Source organism: Rhinatrema bivittatum, chromosome 2 (genome assembly GCF_901001135.1).
Source record: "Rhinatrema bivittatum chromosome 2, aRhiBiv1.1, whole genome shotgun sequence".
Taxonomy (NCBI): Eukaryota; Metazoa; Chordata; class Amphibia; order Gymnophiona; family Rhinatrematidae; genus Rhinatrema; species Rhinatrema bivittatum.
The window spans coordinates 720,277,402-720,301,561 of NC_042616.1; the positions used below are offsets into that span (position 1 = coordinate 720,277,402).

The 24,160-nt window shown below is 45.7% G+C and overlaps 1 protein-coding gene across 3 annotated transcripts in view; it reads right to left on the reverse strand.

Moving 5' to 3' along the window:
* Positions 1 to 1,909: 1,909 nt before the first annotated feature.
* The window catches only part of FBXO43 (F-box protein 43), a 236,775-nt gene continuing 214,524 nt past the window's right edge, over positions 1,910 to 24,160 (reverse strand). For 2 of the 3 annotated variants that reach the window (XM_029591793.1, XM_029591792.1), the window contains exons 4-5: positions 3,159 to 3,344; positions 1,910 to 2,990 (exon numbers count right to left, since the gene is read on the reverse strand). In XM_029591793.1, coding sequence (XP_029447653.1) covers positions 2,742 to 2,990; positions 3,159 to 3,344 — 435 coding nt within the window. In that variant the 3' untranslated portion in view covers positions 1,910 to 2,741. The remainder of the gene's footprint in view (positions 2,991 to 3,158; positions 3,345 to 24,160) is intronic. The other variant, XM_029591794.1, reaches the window with a different exon arrangement.

Sequence of the window (24,160 nt, forward strand, 5' to 3'; positions counted from 1 at the left end):
GGCTGAGAAGCGATCGATGGCGGACGGTCACCGGAGGGTTGACGATGATGGTACAACTTCGACGGTGCCGGTTCCGATGACGTCGATGCTATCGATGGCGTTGGGGTGGGTGCATGGAAGAGGAGCCCCATCTTCTCCATCCTGGCTTTGCGACCCTTGGGTGTCATTAAGGCACATTTGGTGCAAGTCAGGACATCATGCTCACTACCCAAACACATTACACAAACCCTGTGGGGTCTGTGATGGACATAGTCCGGGTACAATCCGGACAACGGCGGAACCCCCGTTGCCATGGCCTGAAGCCAAAATTTAGGCTGGGGATCGGTAAGTGCCAACAGGCCTCAAGGGCCAAAATCGACGGTAGTCGATGGAAAAAGGCAAAAAACTTACCGGGTTCCGTAAGATGACTAAAAATTTGTCGAAGGGAGACCCCTGAGGGGCAAATTTTCTTAGGAAATTAACTTCCAAATTCCTGTCAGGAACATGGTTAGAGAGCTCCTTTCACCGCGTGGCAACTGCTGCGCGGAAAAAAGAAGACTGAAGGGAGACCCCTGCTGGCTGCAGGGTCAGTGCCTTGCTGGGCATGCCCAGTAGGGGCCAGTCAAAGTTCTGTTTAAACTTTGACAGAAGTTTTCCGTGGTGGGCTCCATCCTCGATGTCACCCATTTGTGAGGACAACCATCCTGCTTGTCCTGTGAGAATCCATATTTTACTATTAGGTTTTCCCTGGGTCTAAGCACATCTAATTATTTAAAACAGTGGTGGACAAACTTTCACCTACCAAGAGCCGTAGAATCAGAATGCACTATCCAAAGAGCCTCATGTTGTTAAGGGAGGGTCACAATCAGGACCTCTCTCTTGCAGTTCCCTATCCTGTTCCCATCAGTCTCTATCAATCCTCCCACCCAGTCCTCACCAGTCTCTTTCTCCCTCATCCTATTCCCACCAGTCATTCCCTGTCCCTACTGATATCTCTTAATCCCCCCAACCTATCTTCCTCACATTCTATATGCTCCACTTGGCTCTTCACACAAGCATACTCATAATCTCAAGAACTCTACACTGCATCCTATTCCACCCCAACTCCCTGCCCTCACAATAACCTACGCCCCCCACATTTATCCTACCAACTCACCACACAGTAGCTCCCATCAAGGAGAATACTAAACTTCACCTTACCCTAGTTTATTCACGCATATCCAGCATAGCTTCAACGGCAGGGGAGAAGAAAAAAGGATTCGCACTCACAAAGCGGGGAGTAGCTGGCTTGTTACGGCGGTTACTACCCCAAACCAAATGTGCCTGATACTTCACTTTCGATGCATATCCAGCATGGCTCTCTGCTTCAATGGCAGTGGAGAAGAAAAACTGATACTTCACGCATATCCAGCATAGCTCTCTGCTTCAACGGCAGGGGAGAAGAAAAACTGATACTTCACGCATATCCAGCATAGCTCTCTGCTTCAATGGCAGGGGAGAAAAAAAACTGATACCTCACGCATATCCAGCATAGCTCCCTGCTTCAACGGCAGGGGAGAAGAAAAACAACCAATAAGGGCTGTATAACATAGTCTGGGTAGGGCAAATGGGCATGGGTGTAGCTTGCTTATTGCGGCGGTTACTACCCCTATCTAATCAGGCTAGATATTTCACTTGGATGCAGCTCCATCACTGCTCTCTACATTAATGGTGGGGGTGGAAGGGAAATAGAACCAAGAGCTAAGAGAAACAGATAAGTATGAGAGAAAAAATGTGTGAAGCTTGCTGGGTAGACTAGATGGGCCGTTTGGTCTTCTGCCGTCATTTCTATATTCTACTAAAAACAGTCCAATCCATACACACAAATTTATTACACTAACTATACTAGTAAAATTAGATATCTATATACATTTCATTACGATGCGAACCCCTATTGATCACTTTATTAACAAGAATTCTGCACTTAAAAAATATAATCTGCTTAGCTGGTTCTGTTAAACTGTTAAAATGTCAGTTATTCGGTACAAATTGGTATATTGGTTACACTGTAAAGCACTGTTGCTGACTCCATGTTGCCTGTAAACCGATTTGATGTCCAACAACGAAGGTCGGTATAGAAAAACCTTAAATAAATAGATCTCTGACTTTGCCAACCCTATCAAAAAGAAAATCCAAAATCAGAATGCATGTAGAACTCTGGCATGTCAACCCCAGTAAGATTAAGACATAAATGTACAGGATTTAGTATAAGTTCATTTCAGTAATTAAAAAAACACAATATTCAATATGTGAGAAAAAAAGCTTATGAGAAAATAATCTAAGTACTAAAATACCTTCCAACAGAAGTTGGATCTTTGGTGCCCCTACTGGTAAACATAACCAAGCTTTCTTTAAGAATTATTCATGCTCCACAAGAAGCAACAAATAGAATATATGTCATCAAGTAATAAAGTCAACATTTGTTTCAATGAAGGGAAAATTTGGTGTTATACTTTTTACAATTTTATAATGCAGTAATGTGTTAACAAGACAGTCATAGTCAAAATTTTTTATTAAAAATGGGACTGGTTAAACTAATAAAACAGTAATATTGAGCATAAAGGTTTATTTACAGCTTTCAGTCATGAAAACAAAGGTATAAAAAATATTCCAGTATGTACAAGTGACAAATTATCAGCTCTGATTACCAAGTATAATATTTTTAAGATATGCATAATTAGTTTTTAAAAATAATGAAAAATTATAAAAAGTTTCTTAAAAACTCAAAGTCTCTTTAAATTTCGTTTGCTCTGGGCACTCCCTGGTAGAGCTTCCTTTTTATTTCGCCGCTTTGCAGATCCACCATTGCATTCTTTAGATCCATGGAAAGTGCAAAAACAGAGAATACAAAAGTCAAATGAACAGTCCTTTTGACTACATAATCCCCGTTTCTTTAACAGCTGGTATTTAGCAGGATATTGACATCTTGGACATGGTTTTAAAGCTTCATCAGAAAAAAGTGTTTTTGCAACCTGCATTAATAATAGATAAAATTAATTTTCAAAATAAGAAAGATACTTTTACCTTGGATACTGTACTACAAAATCTTAGAAAATAGTATTCTATTGTTAAAGTTTCTGGTTATGCACTACCTTGAGAAAAATTATTTAAAATTCTAACACCTAGCTGCAGTTACTAACCTTAACATATTCCTCCTGCTTGCTAGATGAGCGAGGAACAGAAAGACCGTGTTTAGGCGTCAAAAACTCTTTGCAAGATGGTGGTGTATGGAATATAGAATTGCCTTGAGATTGTATGGATTTTAGAGCTGATCGACTTAAAAGGTTAAGCCTTGTGGCAGCATTTTCAGCTTGTAGAAGATGGCCCTGTTAGAGAAGGATTATTAATAAAAAAAGGAAGTTACTTGTAATAAATACTTTCTAAAAGTCAAAGGGTACAAATAGATATAACAAATGTAAAGGAAGTGATTTAAAAAAATGTTCACCTATTAACCCTCCACTCAGGAACAGAGCACATCACCAGCCCCAGACATTAGGTCCAAATCTAGAGCCATTTGGAACAAAGACAAGGAAAGTGAATAATATGACTGTAAAATGCTAAGATACCTATAAGTGGCAGAATAAATATCTAGATGGAGGTTAGCAAGGAGGATTCTATTTTTTTCTAATTTACTAATGTAGTGGGCTTTAGGGTCAGTCCTAGCCCCAAGAGAGGAACTATTATCATAAGGCTAAAGCCCAGCTCCATGCCGAAGAATAAAACTTCCAAGGACAACAAAAATTCTTCACCACAATAAAAACTACAGTCAATTCTCCCCATCCAGAATCTCCTTATATCATGTATCTGACTAGATGTCCAAGAAGATAAATTACAGAATGGCCAGAGCACACAAAAACAAATAGGAAAAATGTGCAGAACAGCATGCATGAGTGAATGGAGAGCATGTAAGATAACAAAAGGTGAAAGCAAATGAGAAAAAGTGGAGCATATACAAAAGTAATGAGTGCAGCGCAATCAAAAGTCCAGACAGAGAAGCAGTGTGTGGGCTAATGCAAAGTATGAGACAGCATAATGGAAGAAAAAGGAAAGTGCATAGGAATGAAACATATGAAAGGGGCAGGAAGAAGGATCCTAAGAGCCAATATTTAAATCATTTATGAAACAAGATGGTTTCACTTAGTAAAACAGAGCCACTGAGAGCCCTCTGATAAGACCCTGGCAATGGCAAAAGTCCCTGATGAAAAACTGGTAGCACATCACTGTACAAAAACACAAAGAAGGATGAAAGAAAGCAAAATTGCTTACTTGTGACAGCAAGATAATCAACCACACAAGTGGATGATGTCATTCAATGGAAGGAGCAGTGGTGCTCAAATGAGGGGGCATGAATGATCCTGAAGGAGGGCACACTGGCTGGCTGATAAAGGAAGAAAAAATATGGCAGTGCTGTGCTGCCACAGAAACACTGCAAGTTCATGGGAGAGAACATAGGGATGTCATAAACATCGGGATGTGTAATCATTTTTCCAGAATTAGGCAATGTCAACGAAATTGCCTAATTTGGAATGGTTCGGGAGAACCGAAAAATGATTTTTTCCAAAATTTCAGAAAAAATTCATTTTTGAGTTAGTGGGTGCTAACTCCCGATAGTGCGCTCTAACCCGAAAATCAAGGCCCCCGGAAAAAAAAAACCCCGAACCACGGGAGGGGGGTGGGGGGGGGGGGGGTGGGGGGGGGACGCCACAAAATTTTTACCTGAAGCACATCTCTATAAACATGCAACAATTTAGCCACACATCTTTCACCAGGCCAGGGAGAAGAGCCACTTTCATTCTGGCAAGACTGGGAAAATAGCTGCTTCAGCTGTGATGAGCCCAGACAGGGGAAGAACAGCTGTGGTATTCCACATCCCAAGAAGAGCTACTATCCCTCAGGCCCCCAGCCCGGGAGGAGTTCCTGCTGTCACTGGGTGTCTACTAGGGAGATAGATTGCAGCTCCTGCCCACCTGGGGGAAAAAATAGTGAGGAAGGGGAGGGGAATGGGCAGAGCGGCCAAAGGGAGGGGGGAGGTGGAGAGGGAAAAAATGATGACATGGGGGAAAGCAGTTAAGGTAGGAGAATAAAGGCAAAAAGTGTAAAATCAATTTAAACAAAACATGCAAAATAAAAAAGTTGAGCAAATTAAGAAAAATACAAAAATAAAGAGAAAAATAGGAATTAGAAAAACAAACAAAAGCTGTTGCACAGGGTGAGATGGCTTTTTTGCAGCTCTTAAAAGTTTTGGCTGTAACCTGAGTTTTTGAAAAATATTCCACCCTTTACCATTGGTCTGTGATGTGTGACCTATTTGTCTGGTGTGTTGGGGTCTTTTGTGTGGTATGGTCTCTGTTTCTGGGTGTAGTGTGTGTGCGCACCTGTGTCTCTATGTATGAGGTGTGTGTGTGTGTCTGTCTGTCTCTATGTATGAGGTGTGTGTGTGTGTCTGTCTGTCTGTCTCTATGTATGAGGTGTGTGGGTGTGTGTGTTCCTTTCAACAATTTAGAGAAACAAAATGGAGGCTTTGATCCACTGGATAGCAGTGTGACTGCCTGGTTCCTTGGCAAATGGTTCAAGACCCAATTGGTTGGCAAGAGAATATGACATCAGACCATGATGTAAATAAACTCTGAGGTGGGGGAGGGGGCAACCAATAGCATGGATGAAAGTGTGTGTGTGTGTGTGTGGGGGGGGGAAGCCTGGTTCAAAAAGGTATGTGCATGTTGTCTGTTTTGGAAAAGCCTTTCCTGGCATGCATGGAATTTCCCACACACATGCCACTGCATTGGAGCCCCCTCAATTATACAATAGAGCAGAGCTTTCCAAAGTGTGTGTCGCGACACTTTAGTGTGTCGCCTGAGGTGTGCCGGTGCGTCGCGCAAGCCCGGTGCACGTGACACACCGGCAAGTGGGAGCCAATGCAGCCGCCGGTGGAGCTCATCCCACTGGCGGCTGAGCAGTGAAATATCGCTGTGGACACAGCAGGAAGATCGGCATGGCCATGGTGGAGCTCACCTCACCACGGCCCGAAGAAGAAAAAGGTCACGTCGAAACGTGCAGGTGCTCCTCCTCCTTCCTGCCCATGCGGCCCCGGAAGAAAAATGTTGCCGGAGCCACACGGGCAGAAAGGGGGAGGAGCGTCAGCCGCGTGCAGAAGAGGAGCAGCAGCGTTGTTGCAGCGGGGAGAGAAGAGCAGGGTCCCCACCGCGGATCGGCCCGAGAAGATCAGGGCCGCTGCAGAGCCCATCCTGCAGCGACCCGTGAAGAGGAGGCCCAGAGGTAAGAGAGAGGCTGAGGGCCCGTAGAGTGCGTGTGTGAGGTGAGTTGAGCGATTGTGTGCGTCTGTGAGCTGAGTTGAGCGATTGTGTGCGTCTGTGAGCTGAGTTGAGAGATTGTGTGCGTGAATGAGGTGAGTTGAGAGATTGTGTGTTGGAGTGAGGACCTGAATGTTTGCAGAGACAGCATGTGAGAGAGCCTGTGTGTATGAATGATTGTATGAGAGAGAGCATGTGACAGTGAGAGTCTGTGCTTGAGCAAGACAGCATGTGGGAGTGAGAGAGAGCCTGGGTGTGTGAGAGTCAGACAGTATGTGCAAGAGAGAGACTGTGTATGAATGATTGTATGAGAGAGAAAGCATGTGAGAATGAGAACCTGACTGAATGTTTGAGGGAAGAAGATAGATGGAGAGAAAAGAAATAGAAAAAAAGACAATATGAAAGGAATTGGCAAAAAAATAAGAAAGGGGAGGTGGAACAAAAAAGCCTGTGACCAACCGATTAGAAAACTAAGATCAGACAGCAAAGGTAAAAAAAAAGAAATAAATTACTTTTTACTGATTGGCACATGTAATCTTTGGTAATGTGCAAGAGTAGCACTTTCTCTATGCTGATTTCACAATGTACGAGATCAACATGGAGGAAGTGGAAATCCACGGGGCCTGCACAGAGGAGGCAGCAGAATGGGCTTCAGTGCCAATAGCAGCAATCAGCGCCTCCCCAATAGCCATGCGGCAGCAGTGACAGTGGCAGCAGAGGAATGAGAGAGGCTCCGAGGTTGCTGGCAAAAGAAAGAGAGGGGGTTTGCCTTTAGTGTGTGCCTGCCTGAGGGTGTGTCTGTGTATGAGAATGTATGGGTGTCTTCCTGGGGTTTGTATGTGTGAGAATAGGTGCCGGCCTGTGTGTGGTGTATGAGAATGAATTGGTGCCTGCCTGGGGTTCTGTGTGTGTGAGAATGAATGTGTGCATGCCTGAGGGAGTGGTGTGAAATTGAATGGAAGCCTGCCTGGGGGTCAGTTTCAGTGTGTGAGAATGACTGGGAGCTTGCCTGGGTATGTGTGTTTGTGTGTATGTGAGGGAGCCAGACAGAGTATGTATGAGAAAATCCAGGGGAGTAAGAGTTTGTGTGTGGAGGGAGAGTGAGTGTCTTAGAGCTTGAGAGTGTGTCAGTGTCTGTGAGAGCGAGAGGTTATGGTGGGTATAAGAGCATGAATGTGTATGTATGTGACAGTATATGTGTGAGAGAGAATGGAAATGTGAGTATGTGTGAGAGAGAGAGGATAACCTCCTAATCCTTGACAATATCAGGGTGACTGGAAATCAAGAGCTCCCACGTAAGGACAGCAGGGGCTTTTTAAAATCCTTATTAGTTTTAATTATTGGGTGTTATTTGATATATGTGCTGTTTTGAAATATTTTATTGGTGTTTAGGAAATTGTAAAAAATGTATATGATTTTAATGAATAGAAATTCTATTTATCAGTAGTTTTAAAATATTCTTTTATTAGTATGGTTTACTATTATAACTGATGCTTTATGTTTCTTGATTTTATTTGTTTTATGAGGAATGGTGGTTCTGTTTTTCCATTATTAATACACAGAGTCTGGCTTCTTGGGGTTTCCATTTCAGGTTTTGTCTAATTTGTGCTCCTTTATTTTGTATTCTGTATTTGGTGAGGGTCTGTCTCTGCTCTGTGTGTGTGACCATGATGAGAAATTCACTAGCATAGGGATCTATAGCAATCGGGTTTGTTTTGTTTCCTCAGTAGGTGGTGTATTGGTATTCTAGGACCCAGTATAATATTTACCCTTGCTTTCTCACAGGTAGGGTTATTGTTGTTTGAGTCCTTGGTGTTATTACTGTTATGTTATGATGGGATTGCAGTATAGATTTTGAGTGTCTTTTTTTTTTTTTTTTGCGAGGTTTTATTTTCGTTCACAATGTGCCTGGCAGTGGAAGGTGTTTGTGCTGCTGTTACTGTGAGGTGACACCAGAATTTGAAAACATCTTTAGTATGATGAGCTGTAAGGGAAACATTCAAGCTCCATTGTTTGGGGGAATTTCAGTGGATGCACAGAGTTACAGAACTGGAGGTGCAGGATTTATATTGACATTCTGTCCCTTCCTATAAATTCCAGTCTTCACTCTCATAACCATATAGAATTAGTTGAATGAGGCTATCAAATAATTTTATAGTGTGAAACTGGCCAGCTTTTTAAAATTACGCAGAAGACCCTTTGGACTTTCTTATTAACACCAAATATTCAAAAGCTGTGCTCATCCCATCAAGCTCATATATCTCATTAAAGAGGTAAATTGAATAACACAATAACTTTGTTTTATTATTGCTACTCATAAATTATAACAATAACATTAATCTTGGAATATTATATATTTTTAATATAAATGAAAGATTTTCACAAGATAGGTTGTGTCGTGAAACATTTTATTATGTATATATTTAAGGAAACATACGTAAATTGTCAAAATACATTTTGTTCGTTTAACCTTTAACCTCTGGTTTGCTAGTAGACTGAATTACTGTGTCCCGAAATTATGTTTGTCTAAAAAGTGTCACCAACAGGAAAAGTTTGGAAAGCTCTGCAATAGAGCCTACTTGAACAAATCTATAAAGGGAGGCAGAAGTGGCGTGTGTGTGTGTGTATATATATAGATATAGAGAGAGAGAGAGACACACACACACATACACGAAGGGCATCCCTGAATTCCTGGTCCGGTGTCAAGTTCTTAAGTTTGATATGCTCCTTCCAGAGTCAGATCTGCCCAGGCTTAACAAAAGGAGATTCAATCTGCTATACAACTAGGTCTATATTAAAAAAAAAATAATAATATGCCTGAGCACCTAAATTTGGACAAAATTTGACCAGCAAAATTAAGAGTTTCAGTTGTAAATAACCATAAATCTAGCCAGCTAAAAAATGTAGCTGGTTAGAATTAGTTAGCTCATCCTAAATTTAACTTAAAAAACTTATAGCCCGCCTATATCCGGTTCCAGGCGGATTACAAATGTAAACGCATTCATAAACAACAAAGCAAACAAACAAAAAAACCCCCATAAAACCTAAGGAGAAATTACTTATCTACCGGATACTTACCTATAACAGGTGTTCTCCCAGGACAACAGAATGTAGTCCTCACATGTGGATGACATCACTAGATGGAGCCCTATCACGGAAAACTTTTCTGTCAAAGTTTCTAGAACTTTTGACTGGCACACTGAGCATGCCCAGCATGCCATAATCCCTGAAGCCACAGGGGACTCCCTTCAGTCTCGTTTGTATTAAAAAGTGCAAGCGAAAAAATAAAATAAAACATTTTGGACCCAACTCCACGGGGTGGCGGGTGGGTTTCCTGAGGACTACATCCTGCTGTACTGGGAGAACACCTGTTACAGGTAAGCAACTCTGCTTTCTCCCAGGACAAGCAGGATGGTAGTCCTCACATGTGGGTGATTAGCAAGTTACAGGCTGACTAATATTTGTTTGGACTAACAGCATACAACTTGTTGTACAGGCACAACAACTGGCGTGCTGTTGGGAAAAATGAGGCAGCCTGAAAATCACAGCAGATGGATGCGGAAGGAGTTGGGATTCTACTGGAAATATGTTCTTCAAGACGGATTGGCCATAGGCAGAGTCTTGACGTCCTTCCTAATCCAGGCAGTAATGTGCTGCAAATGTGTGAAGAGTGTTACGAATGGGCTCAGGCCCGGAGTCGTGAACACCACTAACAGGGGTGTCTCAGGGTAGAGAAAGGCAGGACTGCAGAAGAGTCTAGATGCTGGCTGGTGCAGGCAGGAATGAGTAAACCCTATGGGCAAGTGGGAAGGTGGAATAGGCAGACTGAGTCTAATACTGGCTGGAGATACCTGATACCAGATGCATGAAGGTAAGGGTGAACTTGAATACTGGAACAGCATGGAGGTATGTGTGAGCGTGAATGTAGGTAAAGGTGTACAGGAAACTGGAACTGGGTGCTGGTAAGGATGAATTCAGGAAGCGTGCAGGTAAGAGTGATAATGGCTGGAGGTATAAGTGACTGGTTTGAGGAAACAAGACTGACAGAGAACTGAACAGACAAACCAGGACAGCACTAACATTGAACATGAAACACATAAGCCCGAAGGCAGCAGAGCGGAGAAAGCCCGTAGGCCACAGACAGCAGGCAGAGAGCCCACAGGCCACAGACGGCAGGCAGAGGGCCCGTAGGCCACACACACACACAATAGGCAGAGGTCCGTAGGCCACACACACACAATAGGCAGAGGGCCGTAGGCCAGACACACAATAGCAAGGCAAGGCAGGTCAGAAGGCCCATAGGCCACACACACACAGAAGGCCCATAGGCCAGATACACAATAGCAAGGCAAGGCAGGTCAGAAGGCCCGTAGGCCAGATACAGCAAGCATGGAAGGCTAGAGCAGGGAGCCCAGGCGAGCTCGATGCTGAAGCACCGATGGAACTACTAGACAGGGTTATAAAGGAGAGTCTGGGACATAGAGTAGACAGGAAGGAAGGAGTGGGCCAGCCAGAAGAGCATGCTCGTGGGGGACCTCTGGTAGTGAGGCGGCTGCATAGCAGCCATGGTCGTAACAAACAGAGCTCCATGTTGCAGCTTTACAGATCTCAGCAATCGGTACTGAACGATAGTATGCTACTGAGGTTGCCATGGCTCTCACTGTGTACGCCTTCACTTGTCTCTGGAGAGGAAGGTCTGCTTTGTCATAGCAGAATTCAATACAGACTGTTAGCCAATTGGAGAGAATTTGTTTGCCCATTAAAACTCCAGGTTTGTTTTTATCGAATGAAATAAAGAGTTGGGTGGATTTCCTATGGACTGGAATGCGGTCTAGGTAAAATGCAAGTGCATTCTTACAGTCCAAGGTGTGTAAAACCCTCTCGCCCTGGTGAGAGTGAGGCCTTGGGAAAATGTGGGCAAGACTATAGACTGATTCAAGTGGAAGTCAGTAACCACCTTCGGAAGGAATTTAGGGTGAGTAAAGGAACCTTGTATAGGGTGAGTATGTGACAAGTGCTTGTAACTCACTAACCCTTCGAGCAGATGTAATGGCCTTTAGGAAGAGAACTTTCCATGTAAGAAATTTAACATCGCAGGAGTGCAAAGGCTCAAACGGGGAAGCACATGAGCCTTATAAGTACTAAATTTAGGTCCCATTCAGTGACTGGTGGCTGTAGAGGGGGCTTGAGTTGTATAAGGCCCCTCATAAACCTACTGACAAGGGGTTGCGCTGTTACCAGGGCATCCCCAACTCCTTTGTGGTACGCTGAGATGGCACTCAGGTGTACCATCACCGAAGAAGTCTGGAGACCGGAATCTGAAAGGTGCCAGAGATAGTCTAATAGAGAAGGAGTGGGGCAGGAAAAAGGGTAGATACCTTTTTGCGTGCACCATATGGTAAATCTATTCCAGTTAGAACGATAGGATTTTTGTGTGGAAGGCTTTCGTGAAGCTACAAGCACTTGAGAGACTTTGGTTGAAAGGTTGAGTGGTTGCAGGATCAAGCTTTCAACATCCAGGCTGTGAGGGATAGGGTCTGAAGGTTCGGATGGTGTAACATGCCTTGGTTCTGAGTTATGAGAGTGGGCGCTGTGGCCAGGCGAATGGATTCTCTGATCGAGAGGTCGAGAAGCATGGGAAACCACACTTGACGAGGCCAATACAGGGCTATGAGTATCATTGACCTTTGTCCTGTTGCAGCTTCACAAGAGTTTTGGCTATCAGAGGTATCGGGGAATACGCGTATAGGAGGCCTGTGTTCCAGGGGCGAGCGAAGGCGTCCATGACTAACTTGTTGGGTTGCCTGTGCAGGGAGAAATATCTGTCCACTTTGTGATTCAGTTTGGATGCAAAGAAGTCTACTGTTGGTTGACCCCAGCGTTAGAAGATTCTGGTGTTACTACAGGATCCAGAGACCACTTGTGGGGATGGAACTGTCGGCTGAGGCGATCTGCTAGTACATTTTGTATGCCTGCCAGATAAGTGGCCCGGGGGTACATGGAGTGTGCAAGGGCCCAGGCCCAGATCTGGGCGGCTTCTTGGCAGAGGAGATAAGAGCCGGTGCCTCCCTGTTTGCTCAAGTACCACATTGCAACTGTGTTGTCTGTTTGTATGAGAATAGTCTTGTGTGAAAGGCAGTCCTTGAACGCATATAGATCATAGCGAATAGCTCGAAGCTCTAAGAAGTTGACCTGAAATGTTGCTTTGAGCTGTTTCCAAGTACCTTGAGTTTGTAGGTTGTTCACATGAGCTCCACAACCCAATTTGGATGCGTCTGTGGTTAAAGTTACTTGCGGAACTGGTTGCTGAAATGGTAGACCTGTTAGCAAGTTGGCTTTGTTTGTCCTCCAGAGAAGCGATAACGTAACTGGTGGGTTACTTGAATCTGGGATGAAAGCGGTTGACTGGCTTGGAGCCACAGATTTCAAAAGTCCATTGAGTTATTCTCATGGCCAGCCTGGCCATAGGAGTGACGTGGACCGTGGAAGCCATGTGACCCAGCAATGTTAAGAATTGATGGGCTGAAGCTGTTCTCTTTATGCGCAGACACGAAGCTAGCTTTGAGAGTGTGACTGCGTGGTCATTGGGCAGGAAAGCCTTTGCCACTGTGGTGTCCAAATCTGCTCCGATGAAAGTCAGGAGGAGAGGTGGAGTCAGGTGGGATTCTTGGTAGTTGATGAGAAATCCCAACGAGTGTAGCAGATTGATAGTGAGCTTGAGAGCTCCTTGCTTGGATTGGCTCTTGATGAGCCAGTCGACCAGGTAATGAAAGACGTGTATGCTTTTCTTGTGTAGATGGGCCGCAGCCACTGCTAGGCACTATGTCAATACACAGGGTGCTGAGGCAAGTACGAAAGGCAGGACCCGATACTGAAAGTGTTGATGTCCCACTAGGAAACGCAGGTACTTGCAGTGATGTGGGAATATTGGAATGTGAGTGAAAGAGTCCTGAAGATCCAGAGAGAACAGAGCCAATCTCCTTTTTGCAGAAGGGGAAGCATGGTGCCCAGGGACACCATCCTGAATTTTTCTTTTCGTAGAAATTTGTTGAGATTGCGGAGGTCTAAGATGGGGCAGAAGCCACCTGATTTCTTTGGAATGAGAAAATTGCAGGAGTAGAACCCTCTGCCCTGCTGTGCCCGGGGCACAGGTTCCACAGCCCTGGCGCCCAAAAGGGTGGACAGTTCTGACTCTAGAAGACTTGTGTGATCTTTTTGCATCCTCAGTGGATTGGGTGGTAAGTCCGGGACTACCATGAGGAAGTTTAGATGGTATCCCTGGGTTATGATGGATATCACCAATTGGTCTGTGGTAATGTTTATTTATTTATTTGAGTTTTTCTATACCGGCATTCGCGATGGGAATCGCATCATGCCGGTTTACAATTAACAAGGGGTGAAAAGGAAGATATAATAAGAACATTAACAGGTGCTGAAAGAAAGGTTGCAGTTACAATAAAACAGGGAATTACACAACTTGGAGCAGTGAAAAGGCAATAGGAATTTAACAGAGAGAACAAATTTGCCAATTAATGGTGTTTACAAAGTTATGGAATTTGCAAAGTTATTGATTACCATGTTAAGGTAAAGTCTGAGCATCAGTTAATGGTGAATTAAGGTTCAGTTGGGGTCTGTTGAGTCAGTTGTTTATAAAATGGTGCAGTCGACCTCCTACTGGCAGATGTGGATCTGGATTTGTGGAGCAGCTGCCGTTCTCTGGATAGTTTTCAAAATCCAGAGGCTTGGCCTGTTTGTAGTGGTGGTGGCTGAGGCCTGAATGTCTTGGGCTGTCGAGGATGTGCTCTTTGAGACGGCCTAGTTGGTCTCACGCGAGATGCAGGTGGGTATCTGCGTGGGCGATAAAATGGTTTTCTAGGGTCCCTTCTAGTGGATCTTCTTGCAGAAGGGGCCTCGGTAGTCACTGTTGACAATTGTCGCAGGGTCTCATTATGGTCTTTTAATTGGGCCACTGTGTCTTGTATCTTGTTGCCGAATAGATTTTCACCAGTACATGGCAAATAGACAAGTTTGTCTTGGACTTCAGGTCTCAAGTCAGAGGCTTTTAGCCAGGCCCACCTCCTGGCACAGATTCATTGCTGACATGCGAGAAGCTGTTTCAAAGGAATTGTAAGCAGCATGAACCTCATGTTTCCCAGCCTCAAGGCCTTTCTGTAGTATGGCATTGAGACTATCTTGTTGTTGTTGAGGAAGAGAGTCGGCTATTCCCTGAACTTGCTTCCAGATAATTCTTTGATACTGTGTCATGTAAAGTTGATATGCAGCTATTCGTGACACTAGCATAGTACCTTGAAATATGTTGCGACCGAAGATATCAAGGAATTTTTGGTCCCTGCCAGGAGGTGTTGAAGAGGGTGGTCGCAGTCTTCTTGCCTTCTTTTGTGCAGACAACTACCATCGACTGATGAGGTAGTTGTGGTTTTTGGAATCCAGGAATATGTTGGACCAGATAAGTTGCATCTGTCCTCTTATTCACTGGCTGAACAGCACAAGGATGTTCCCAGAGACGATGTTGCAGATCCACTAGCACTTCGTGTACAGGGTTAGCCATGATTTCTTTTGGAGCATCAACAAATTGGAGAACGTCCAATGTTCTATGGCGTGTGTCCTCCTCTGTAATTAGATCAAAGGGAATTGTCTCTTACATCTCCCTAACAAAAGTGGCACAGGAGAGATCTTCTGGGGAGACTCTCTCCTTTCTTCCGGAGGAGATGGTTCTGATAGGATATCCTCCGTGGATGTGTCTGTACCAACATCTTCCCATGTGTCAGAAAAGGTCTCTAGTCGAGATCCTGAAGGAGGGAAGAAGGTTGGAATGATAGGACGTGTTGGCACCAATGGATCCTTCGATGGCCTCGATGGAAGATGCGGTGGCACCGATGTAGGTTTCGGCGGCACCGGAAGCATCGATGGAAAACGAGGGCCTCTCGGTCCCGAGAGCCCTGATGGACCAGGCATCTGTTCAGTCATCGGTGGAAGGGGACTGGAATCTATGCCTTCATCAACCTAGGACACCGGAATGGGAATCGGGGCTTTCAGAGGCTTTGCGGGTTGCTTTGGCATCGGTGGCCCTGGTTGTGTTGGAAGGGCTCCGATGAGTGTATTCAGTCTGGTTAGCAACGGTGCAAATATCGATGACTCCGGTGTCGGTATGGGGGCAGGCATTGATGGCTGTAGGTCTCAGAGAGCATCGAGCACTGCCTGGCGGATAAAACTGTCCAGTTCCGCCCTGAAAGCTGGTGTAGATATCGCAGCTACAGGGGGTGGCAGGCTAGGCGCTGTCACCTCCACAGGAACTTGTGGGGGCTCAGTACCTGGCACTGATATCGGTGGGGATCACCTTGGTTTTTAGGGTGGAGAGGATGTTAAAGGCTCCTCTACCTGTGTCCTCTTCGCAAGTGGCTCAATAGCCATCGAGGACGATGCGGAGTTTGCACCGGGAGTAGACTCGCGTCAGTGCCGGTGCTTCCCTCGGTGCTCGGTCCTATCTTTCTCCAGCACTGAGGTTGATGATGTAGATGCCTTAGACGGAGTCTGTGACAGACGGTCATCACTGCCCTGGTGCTCCCGGCGAGATTTGATGACTAATTTCTTCGATGCTCCTGCCGGTGACAATTGGGTAGACATTGATGGAGTCAGCTTAATTTTAAACAGGGTCTCCATCTTGTCAATGTGAGCCCGCCTACCCTTCGGAGTCATCTGGGCACAACTTGAGCAGTGAGAAACTTCGTGTGATGAGCCGAGGCACAGCACACAGACATCATGTGGGTCGGTAATCGACATGGTACGGGGGCACTCTGGACATTTTCTGAAATATGTTGCCATAATGGCAGAGGTTGAGGCCCAAAAACAGTCTATGGCCTGCGGACACCGAAAAAAGGTGGGAGCGGGAACCAACCGGAGATAGTGAAATTTACTTACCAAGCAATTAGAAAACACCATCATGATGGGAGACCCCTATGAGGGAACTTTTTAATGAAGTAATCTTAAAACTTTTTCTGTGAGGAAAATTGTGTGAGAACATTCTCACAGAGCTCCTAATCGCGAGGCAAACTGCAGCACGAAAAAAAAAAAGAGAGACTGAAGGGAGACCCCTGTGGCTTCAGGGATTATGGCATGTTGGGCATGCTCAGTGTGCCAGTCAAATGTTCTAGAATCTTTGACAGAAAAGTTTTCCGTGATAGGGCTCTGTCCAGTGACATCACCCACATGTGAAGACTACCATCCTGCTTGTCCTGGGAGAATTTCCTTTTCTTTAATGAAGACAGATTAATCCACACCAGTGGGTTATGTACCTCTACCAGCAGATGGAGACAGAGCAAAGCTGATATCACGGTATTCTCTGCAAAAGCCAACTGTGGATAACTAAACAATATATGATCATAACTATTAACAGACAACCATTCAAACACTCAGTTAATAAGAAAACATTGAGTTCAGACAAGGAGTGTAATATCACTGATCTAGGGACTGGACCTGACACTTACCAGTAATCCCCTGAGATACAGTCACTCAGGAGGGCAATAGCACCACCATCTGGCAGCCAAGGGCAGGAAGGTGGAATAACCTGTCTTCATTAAAGAAAAGGAAATTATCAGGTAAGTAGTAATTTCTCCTTTCTTAGCCTTAGAACAGGTTAATCCACACCAGTGGGATGTACCAAAGCTAATCCCGAACAGGGTGGGAGGCTGCCTGTGGTCCGATCAACACCGCACACGCGAAGGCTGTGTCCTTCTGGGCCTGTACATCCAGGCTGTAACGCCTGGATAAGATGTGTAAGGGGGACCACGTCGCAGTTTGGAAAATCTCGATAGGAGACAGTAATCTTATCTCCACCCATGACACTGCCTGAGCCCTAGTGGAATGAGCCCTAATTTGACTAGACAACGTGGCCATGATAACCTCCTTAATCAAGTGGGCTACCGTAACCCGCAACGCCGGCAACCCTGTTTACTCCCACTGTGGAGTTTAAACAGCCAGTCCACCTTCCTGAGAGGTTTATAAACCTCCAAACATCTCATATGATGTGGTTTGACATCCAGAGTCCGTAGCGATGATATTCATCCACATCTCTCTCCCTATCCAGTGTTGGCAGAGAAATCGATTGAAGTGAAAATCTGATATCCTCTTTGGCAAAAAAAGATGGAACAGTTCACATCTGAACCACTCCCAGAGTCACTCGCAGGAACGGTTCCCAGCAAAACAGAGCCTGCAGTTAGGAAACTCTACATGCAGAACACCGTCCTCTAGTAAGTAACCTCAAGGAGAGGCTATGCAGTGGTCGAAAAGGACCTGCCAGAAAATCTAGAACCAAATTAAGACTCCACATGGGCACTGGCAACCGCAAGTGGGGGGACGAAGATGCTTCACCCCTTACAAGAACTGGGCTATATCCAGATAGGGAGACTAGGGTTCACCATTCATGTGACCTTGGAAACAGGAAAGAGCCACCACCTGTACCTTCAAGGAATTAAGGGCCAAGCCCTTAAACAACCCATCCAGCAAAAAATGCAAGCAGAGTGGGATTTTAATCAAACGAGGATGAACCCCCTTGTTCCTCTCACCAAGCCTCAAACACTTGCCAAACCCAAACATAGGAAACGAAGAACTTCTGCACTCAAAGCAAGCTGGAAATCACACCAGTGGACTATCCATGCTTCTGTAACCAAGCCCTCTCAAGGGCCATACAGTAAGACAAAAATCAAGTTGGATCTTCGAGAAGAATAGGCCCCTGCCGTAGCAGATCTCTGTGGACTGGTAATCGGAGAGGAGATTCCACCAGAAGCCTCCGCAGATCTGCATACCACAGCCTCCTGAGCCAATCTGGCCCCACCAGAAGCACCAACCCCGTGTGTCTCTCGAACCTCCGAATCATTCTGCTCAACATGGGCCACTGGGAAAAGGCATATAGGAGCTTGTCTTTCAGCCACTCCTCACAAAAACTTCAGATCTCTCCTGCGACTGAAGAAGCAAGGAACCTTTGCATTGTGTGATGTCGCAAGTCTAGAAACGGAAGGCCCCAGTGGCCCACTATGAGCTGGAACACTTCATTTGACAATTCCCGTTCTCCTGGAACCAGACACTGCTGAGAAAGTTGGCTCTTACATTGTCTTTTCCTATAATATGGGAGGCTGAAATCTCCTGAAAATGTACTTCTGCCCATTCCACAAGTTGGGCTATTTCTGCGACACTTGCTGGCTCTTGATTCCTCCCCAGCAATTGATATAAGCCACCATTGTCACATTGTCCAACATCATTCAGACAGCTCACTCCTGCAAGCAGTCGACGAATCGCAAGCATGACAACCAAATGGCCGGGCATCCAGCTGCATGATACTCCAGAGATACTCCTCTATACTCCAGCACCTCTGCACTGTCAACTCCTGGATGTGAGCCCCCAACCTTGGGGGCTCGCATCCATCATGAGTATTAGCTAGTCCAGTGACTGTAGGGGGAACACCCTTGCTTAGATGATCTGCTTGCAACAACTACTGCAGTTGAATGTTGATCTCCACGGATAACTGAAGCTGAGTCAAGTAATCCTGAGATTGTGGACTCCAATGTGCAAGCAGTGTGTAATGAAGAGGACACATATGCGTCCTTGCCCACGGAACCACTTCTAGGGTGGCTGCCATCAACTCAAGCATCTGTAGATAAGACCACACTGTTGGGCATATAGTTTCTGTCAATAGTCACATCTGCACTATCAGTTTCTGAATGCGGATCTCCGGCAGGAATCTCCTGCCTTGCTTCGTGTTGAAAACGAACACAGAGATACTCCAGTGTCTGGGATGGCTGCAGATTGCTCTTGACTATATTCTTCACCCAACCTAGTTTCTGTAGTCAGGAGATCACCTTGCACAAGGCCTGAAGACTATCTTGCATGCTTTTGGCCCAAATTAGTCAATTGACTAAGAACAGGTGGACCAGAATGCTATTCCTTTCTCAACACTGCCACTACCACAACCATGACCTTGGAGAAGGTTCTGGGCACGGTGGCCAAACCGAAGGATATTGCTTGAAACTGATGATGTCCCAAAAACTGCAAAATGCAGAAAACCATTGATGCTCCAGCTGGATGGGAATATGCAGATACTCCTATGCCAATCCAGAGACACAAGAAACTACCTAGTGTACTGCCATTATTAGCAATCGTAAGGTTTCCATGCAGGAACGAGTTACTCGCAAAAGCCGGGTGATTCCCTTGAGATCCAGGATGGAGCGAAAGGAACCCTCCTTGGGTACAATGAAATAAATGGAATATCGGCCCTTATTTTCTTGTGACATGGGCACTGGGATCAGGGCCTGCAGGCTAAAGAGTCTTGACAACATACACACTACTGCCCATCTCTCCTGCGGAGAGCTGCAGGGAGACACCATGAAAAACATCCCGAGGAAAGCCGAGAAACTCCAGAGCATAGCCATCTCTTATCACCTCCAGAACCCACTGGTTTGACATGATCTCAACCCACCTCCGATTAAAAAAAAAAAAAAAAAAAAAAAAAAAAAAGGAGGTAGGCGACCTCCTATCTCCTGTTCCTGGGGATGAGTTGGTACACCCTCATTAAGGGGATGGGGGGGGGGGGGCATCACCGCTCGAGACTGCACCCCATCTGGGCTGCCTGGGATGCAGGACTGAGACCTTCACAAAGGTCGAGTCCTCTGAGAAGCCGTTCCACTGTAGGGTTGAAAACATTTGAAACCCCTTGCATGACCTCTCACGCTGAACAAGCATGGTGCTTGCTTTTAATCCTCTGGCAACTGAGGAACCTGGGACTCACCATTTATTATTGGGTTTTTTTTTTTTTGTCTCACTCCTAAGCAAGAGTGATCCTTTGAAAGGCAATTTCATAAGATTAGACTTAGAAATTATATCAGCCGACCAATTCTTCAGGCAAAGCTGATGCCTGGCTGCTATCACCGAAGCCCACCCCTCTGGCAGAAGTGTGGACTAGGTTGCAACCCGGAACTACCAAAAGGGCGGTTGCCGGTTCCATCCCTGCCCTGAAATTCAAACCAGACTCATCGACTTCCTGAGAAAGAAGATGGCAACACAAGCCACCAGATAGCATGAGGCTATCTGCAAATTCATTACCTCCACCTCAAGGCTTGCTAATGGATAGCTTCAATTCTCCTAATCCTGTGCATCCTTCAATGCTGCGCCCCCTTCTACAGGGATAGCGCACCTGCTCTCTCTCGCTGCCGGGTACAGTGTTTCTAAGGCTTATCCCCCTTTAAAATTAGCTTCCGAGGTGTCCCATTCAAGATCAATCAATTCTTCAATAGCATCCATAATGCTTTAGAAACGAAAATGGAATCAGTACCCAGCACCCCTAGCATTTTCAGGGTCTGGGAGGACAGAACCGGCAACATTGTTCTATACGGTTCCAACCTGGAGGAATTTCTCCATTCTCCAGGGAGAAGTGGTTAACCTTCATCATCTGTGTCCCTATCAGTGTGACCCACAGCAGGTCTAGATTCACTCTGATGCTTACGAGCGGCACCAGGCATGTGGGCATCGACAGTCTACGATCCTGAACCCTTAAGTTTGGCTGGCTCTGCAGACCGTGTCTGAAAAAAGGACTGCCGTCCTTGAAAAAAATTCTACCCAAGAAAGGATAGAAGGATCCATACTAACCCAGGGGGTGTTGCTCCTGTGACTGCTGAATTGCCTTTACCTGCTGACTAACCAGTTAGGGGAGCTCCAAAACCAGGCAAATTTCTGACAGGTCACCCTCCAGTTCCATTCCTGCATCTTGCTGGGAAGGGCTGGGCTCAGCAATATCAGCCGGAGACATCTCTCCTTGAGCCTCCAAGCCAGGCTGAGATGCCTGAATATGGCAAGCAGCACAAAGGGTAAGGCCCTTAGGCTTCTTTGCTATTGGTGCCATGAATAAACACTCACTAGCAGCATGCTCCCAAAGGCGTCTGACGATTCTGCGCCCAACTGTGCATCTGCACAAGTGAGCCCGGACAGGGTGCCCAAAAACAAGCTTTGTCCAATAAGTGCACACTACAGACACCCAAAATTTAGGCACGCCAATATGCAGTCCAGGTAGATGCCCACCTGAGCGCCTACCCAGGCATGCAATTGTGAACAGATGTCAGACAGTTTTGTGGCTGACTTGCATGTAGAAAAGCGCACGAATGCCGTCGCAGCCTATCATGCAGCATCTGACAAAGCCTGGGAGTGGGGCCTGGCTAAAAGGCTGCTCAACCCGCCAAGCTGCCACAACTCCCCAAGCTCCCTCGGAGGCAGGAATGGACGTCATATTGGCGCCCAGGCTCGGAGACCAGAAGGGAAAGGGAATCCTTCACTCCTTTTTTATATTTACTCTTTACCTGAGCTCAGCCTGTTCCAGCCGAGTATAGAGTTAGTCTCCGGCTGCAGAGGGAAAGGGCAAAGGCCTTCACCGCTGCGCTCGGCTTTCTGCACATGCTAGCCTCTCAGCTAAGTCCATGCTGGAAAACCAGCTACTGGACTGAGGTACTCTACTGAGGGAGGAATCCGCAGATATCACCTCAGGAAAACAACTGAGGAAGAGACCATAAGGTATCACCACAGGAGAGCGGAACAAATTAATTTCCTCCTCCTTTTATCCTTTTAAAATATATTTTTTTACGCAATTCCCAGTAGAGAAATGCACCTCCACCATCTGCTGGAGACTGAGAATACTGGCAGGCTGATATCGGTGCAGGGGTATATTATACACCATGACGTCAGCTTTGCTCCATCTGCTAATAGAGATGCATAACTCACTGGTGTGGATTAACCTGTCTGAATGCTCAGAAAGTAAAACATTTCAAAAAATAAAACACCAAATACAATCTATTTGTGGACCACTAAAACATTAAAAGTTTACCTGGCTAACAGTAAACATCAGCACTAGCTGGTTAAATCCTTTCCCGACTGCGCCAATTACATTTACAATGTGTGACCATCATTCTTCCTACCGTGATTCCTCCTCCCTTCCTGCTCACCTGAAGTGAAAGGTTTGGTGGGAGCTGCAACCAGCCACTCACCATCTTCCCCTCCCACCCACCTCATAGCAAGAGTTCAGCAGGGGGTGTTGACAGCCCTCCACCTACCTGCCCCAACATTAATAACCACCAAGCTTATTAGGCCTCCCCCAAGTACCCTCATTTGCCAGATGCCTTCCACTCCCGTGAACTCCCTATACCTCTCTAAATATCCCAGCCATGCTCGGACGACATTGGTTTAGGGGTCTCCCAGCTTGATGTCTAATGTTGTTCCAAAAACATCATCAGTAACATTAGTAGTATTGTCTTCACAGCAACCTATATTCTAATCCAAGAGGTCCATAAACCTTTGTCCACCTGGTTTGGCTAGGGATGTTTTTAGAGGTATGGGGGTTTCATGGGGGTGGGAGCCAGGCCTGATTAGCTTGGTTATTATTAATGCTCTGTAGCCGGGGATGGCAGGAGCTTTCTGAACTCCAATACCTGGCCTTAGGGAGGCACCTGTTAAAACTTTCCTGCCCCCCACCCCCCAAAACCTTTCACTTCAGCTAGTGGCAATATGGATAGGATTATAGGAGGTGGTGGCTGCCTCCCTCCTAATACTTTTGGCGGGACAAAATAATCTGGCTGGCCAGTTATACTTGCTATAGCAACAGTTACATTTGGATGGCCAAGATAGGTGGCTAGTGCTGAAAACTTAGTATAAGATAGGCAAGTATCAAGGGCCTGAAGCTTACTAAATGTGGGCTGAACATTTAGAGCCTCCACACCTGTAGTGCCAGTGATTTTAGTAAGAATGACAAGAGAAAGCAGAGTTGCTTACCTCTAACAGGACAGCAGGATGTTAGTCCTCACATGTGGGGTGACATCATCTGATAGAGCCAATCATGGAATACTTTTGTCAGTTTCTAGAACTTTGACTGGCACCTACTGGGCATGCCCAGCATGGCAACAACCCTGCATCCAGCAGGGTTCTCTCTTCAATCTTATGTACAGCAAAAAAGAGCGTGCGAAAAATAACAAATCGCAAGCATACCCAACTCTGCGGGGTGGCGGGTGGGTTTCATGAGGACTAACATCCTGCTGTCCTGTAAGAACACCTGTTACAGGTAAGCAACTTTGCTTTCTCACAGGACAAGTAGGATGGTAGTCCTCACATGTGGGTGAACAACAAGCTGAGGATGCCCACGCATGTACCGAAAACACCCAAAGTCGTGCAACAGGCACAACAACAGGGGTGGTTCTTTGGTAAATGGGCAGCCTGAATATCCCAGCGGGTGCAGAAGGAAGTTGGATGTTACGCTGAGAATAGATTGCGTAGAACAGACTGGCCAAAGATAAAATCCTGTGTACCAGCCTTGTCTATGCAATAGTGTGCTGCAAAGGTATGAAGAGAACTCCAGGTTGCATCTTTGCAGGTATCAATGAGAGGTACAGAACGAAGGTGTGCAACCGACGTTGCCATTGCTCTAATGGAGTGCGCTTTAACTCATTCCTGAAGCGGAAAGCCTGCTTGCTGATAGCAGAAGGAGATACAGTCCGCTAACCAGGACGACACAGTCTGCTTTCCAACCGGCATTCCCAGCTTAAGGCTATCAAAGGACACAAAAAGCTGGGTGGATTTCCTATGGCCTGCAGTGCATTCCAAATAAAAGGCAAGCGCACGTTTACAGTCCAAGGAATGCAAAGCCCGCTCAGCAGAAAGTGAGTGGGGCTTTGGAAAGAACGTAGGCAGCACTATGGATTGATTTAAATGAAAATCAGATACCACTTTCGGTAGAAATTTGGGATGAGTGCGAAGAACCACCCGATCATGAAGAAATTTTGTGTAAG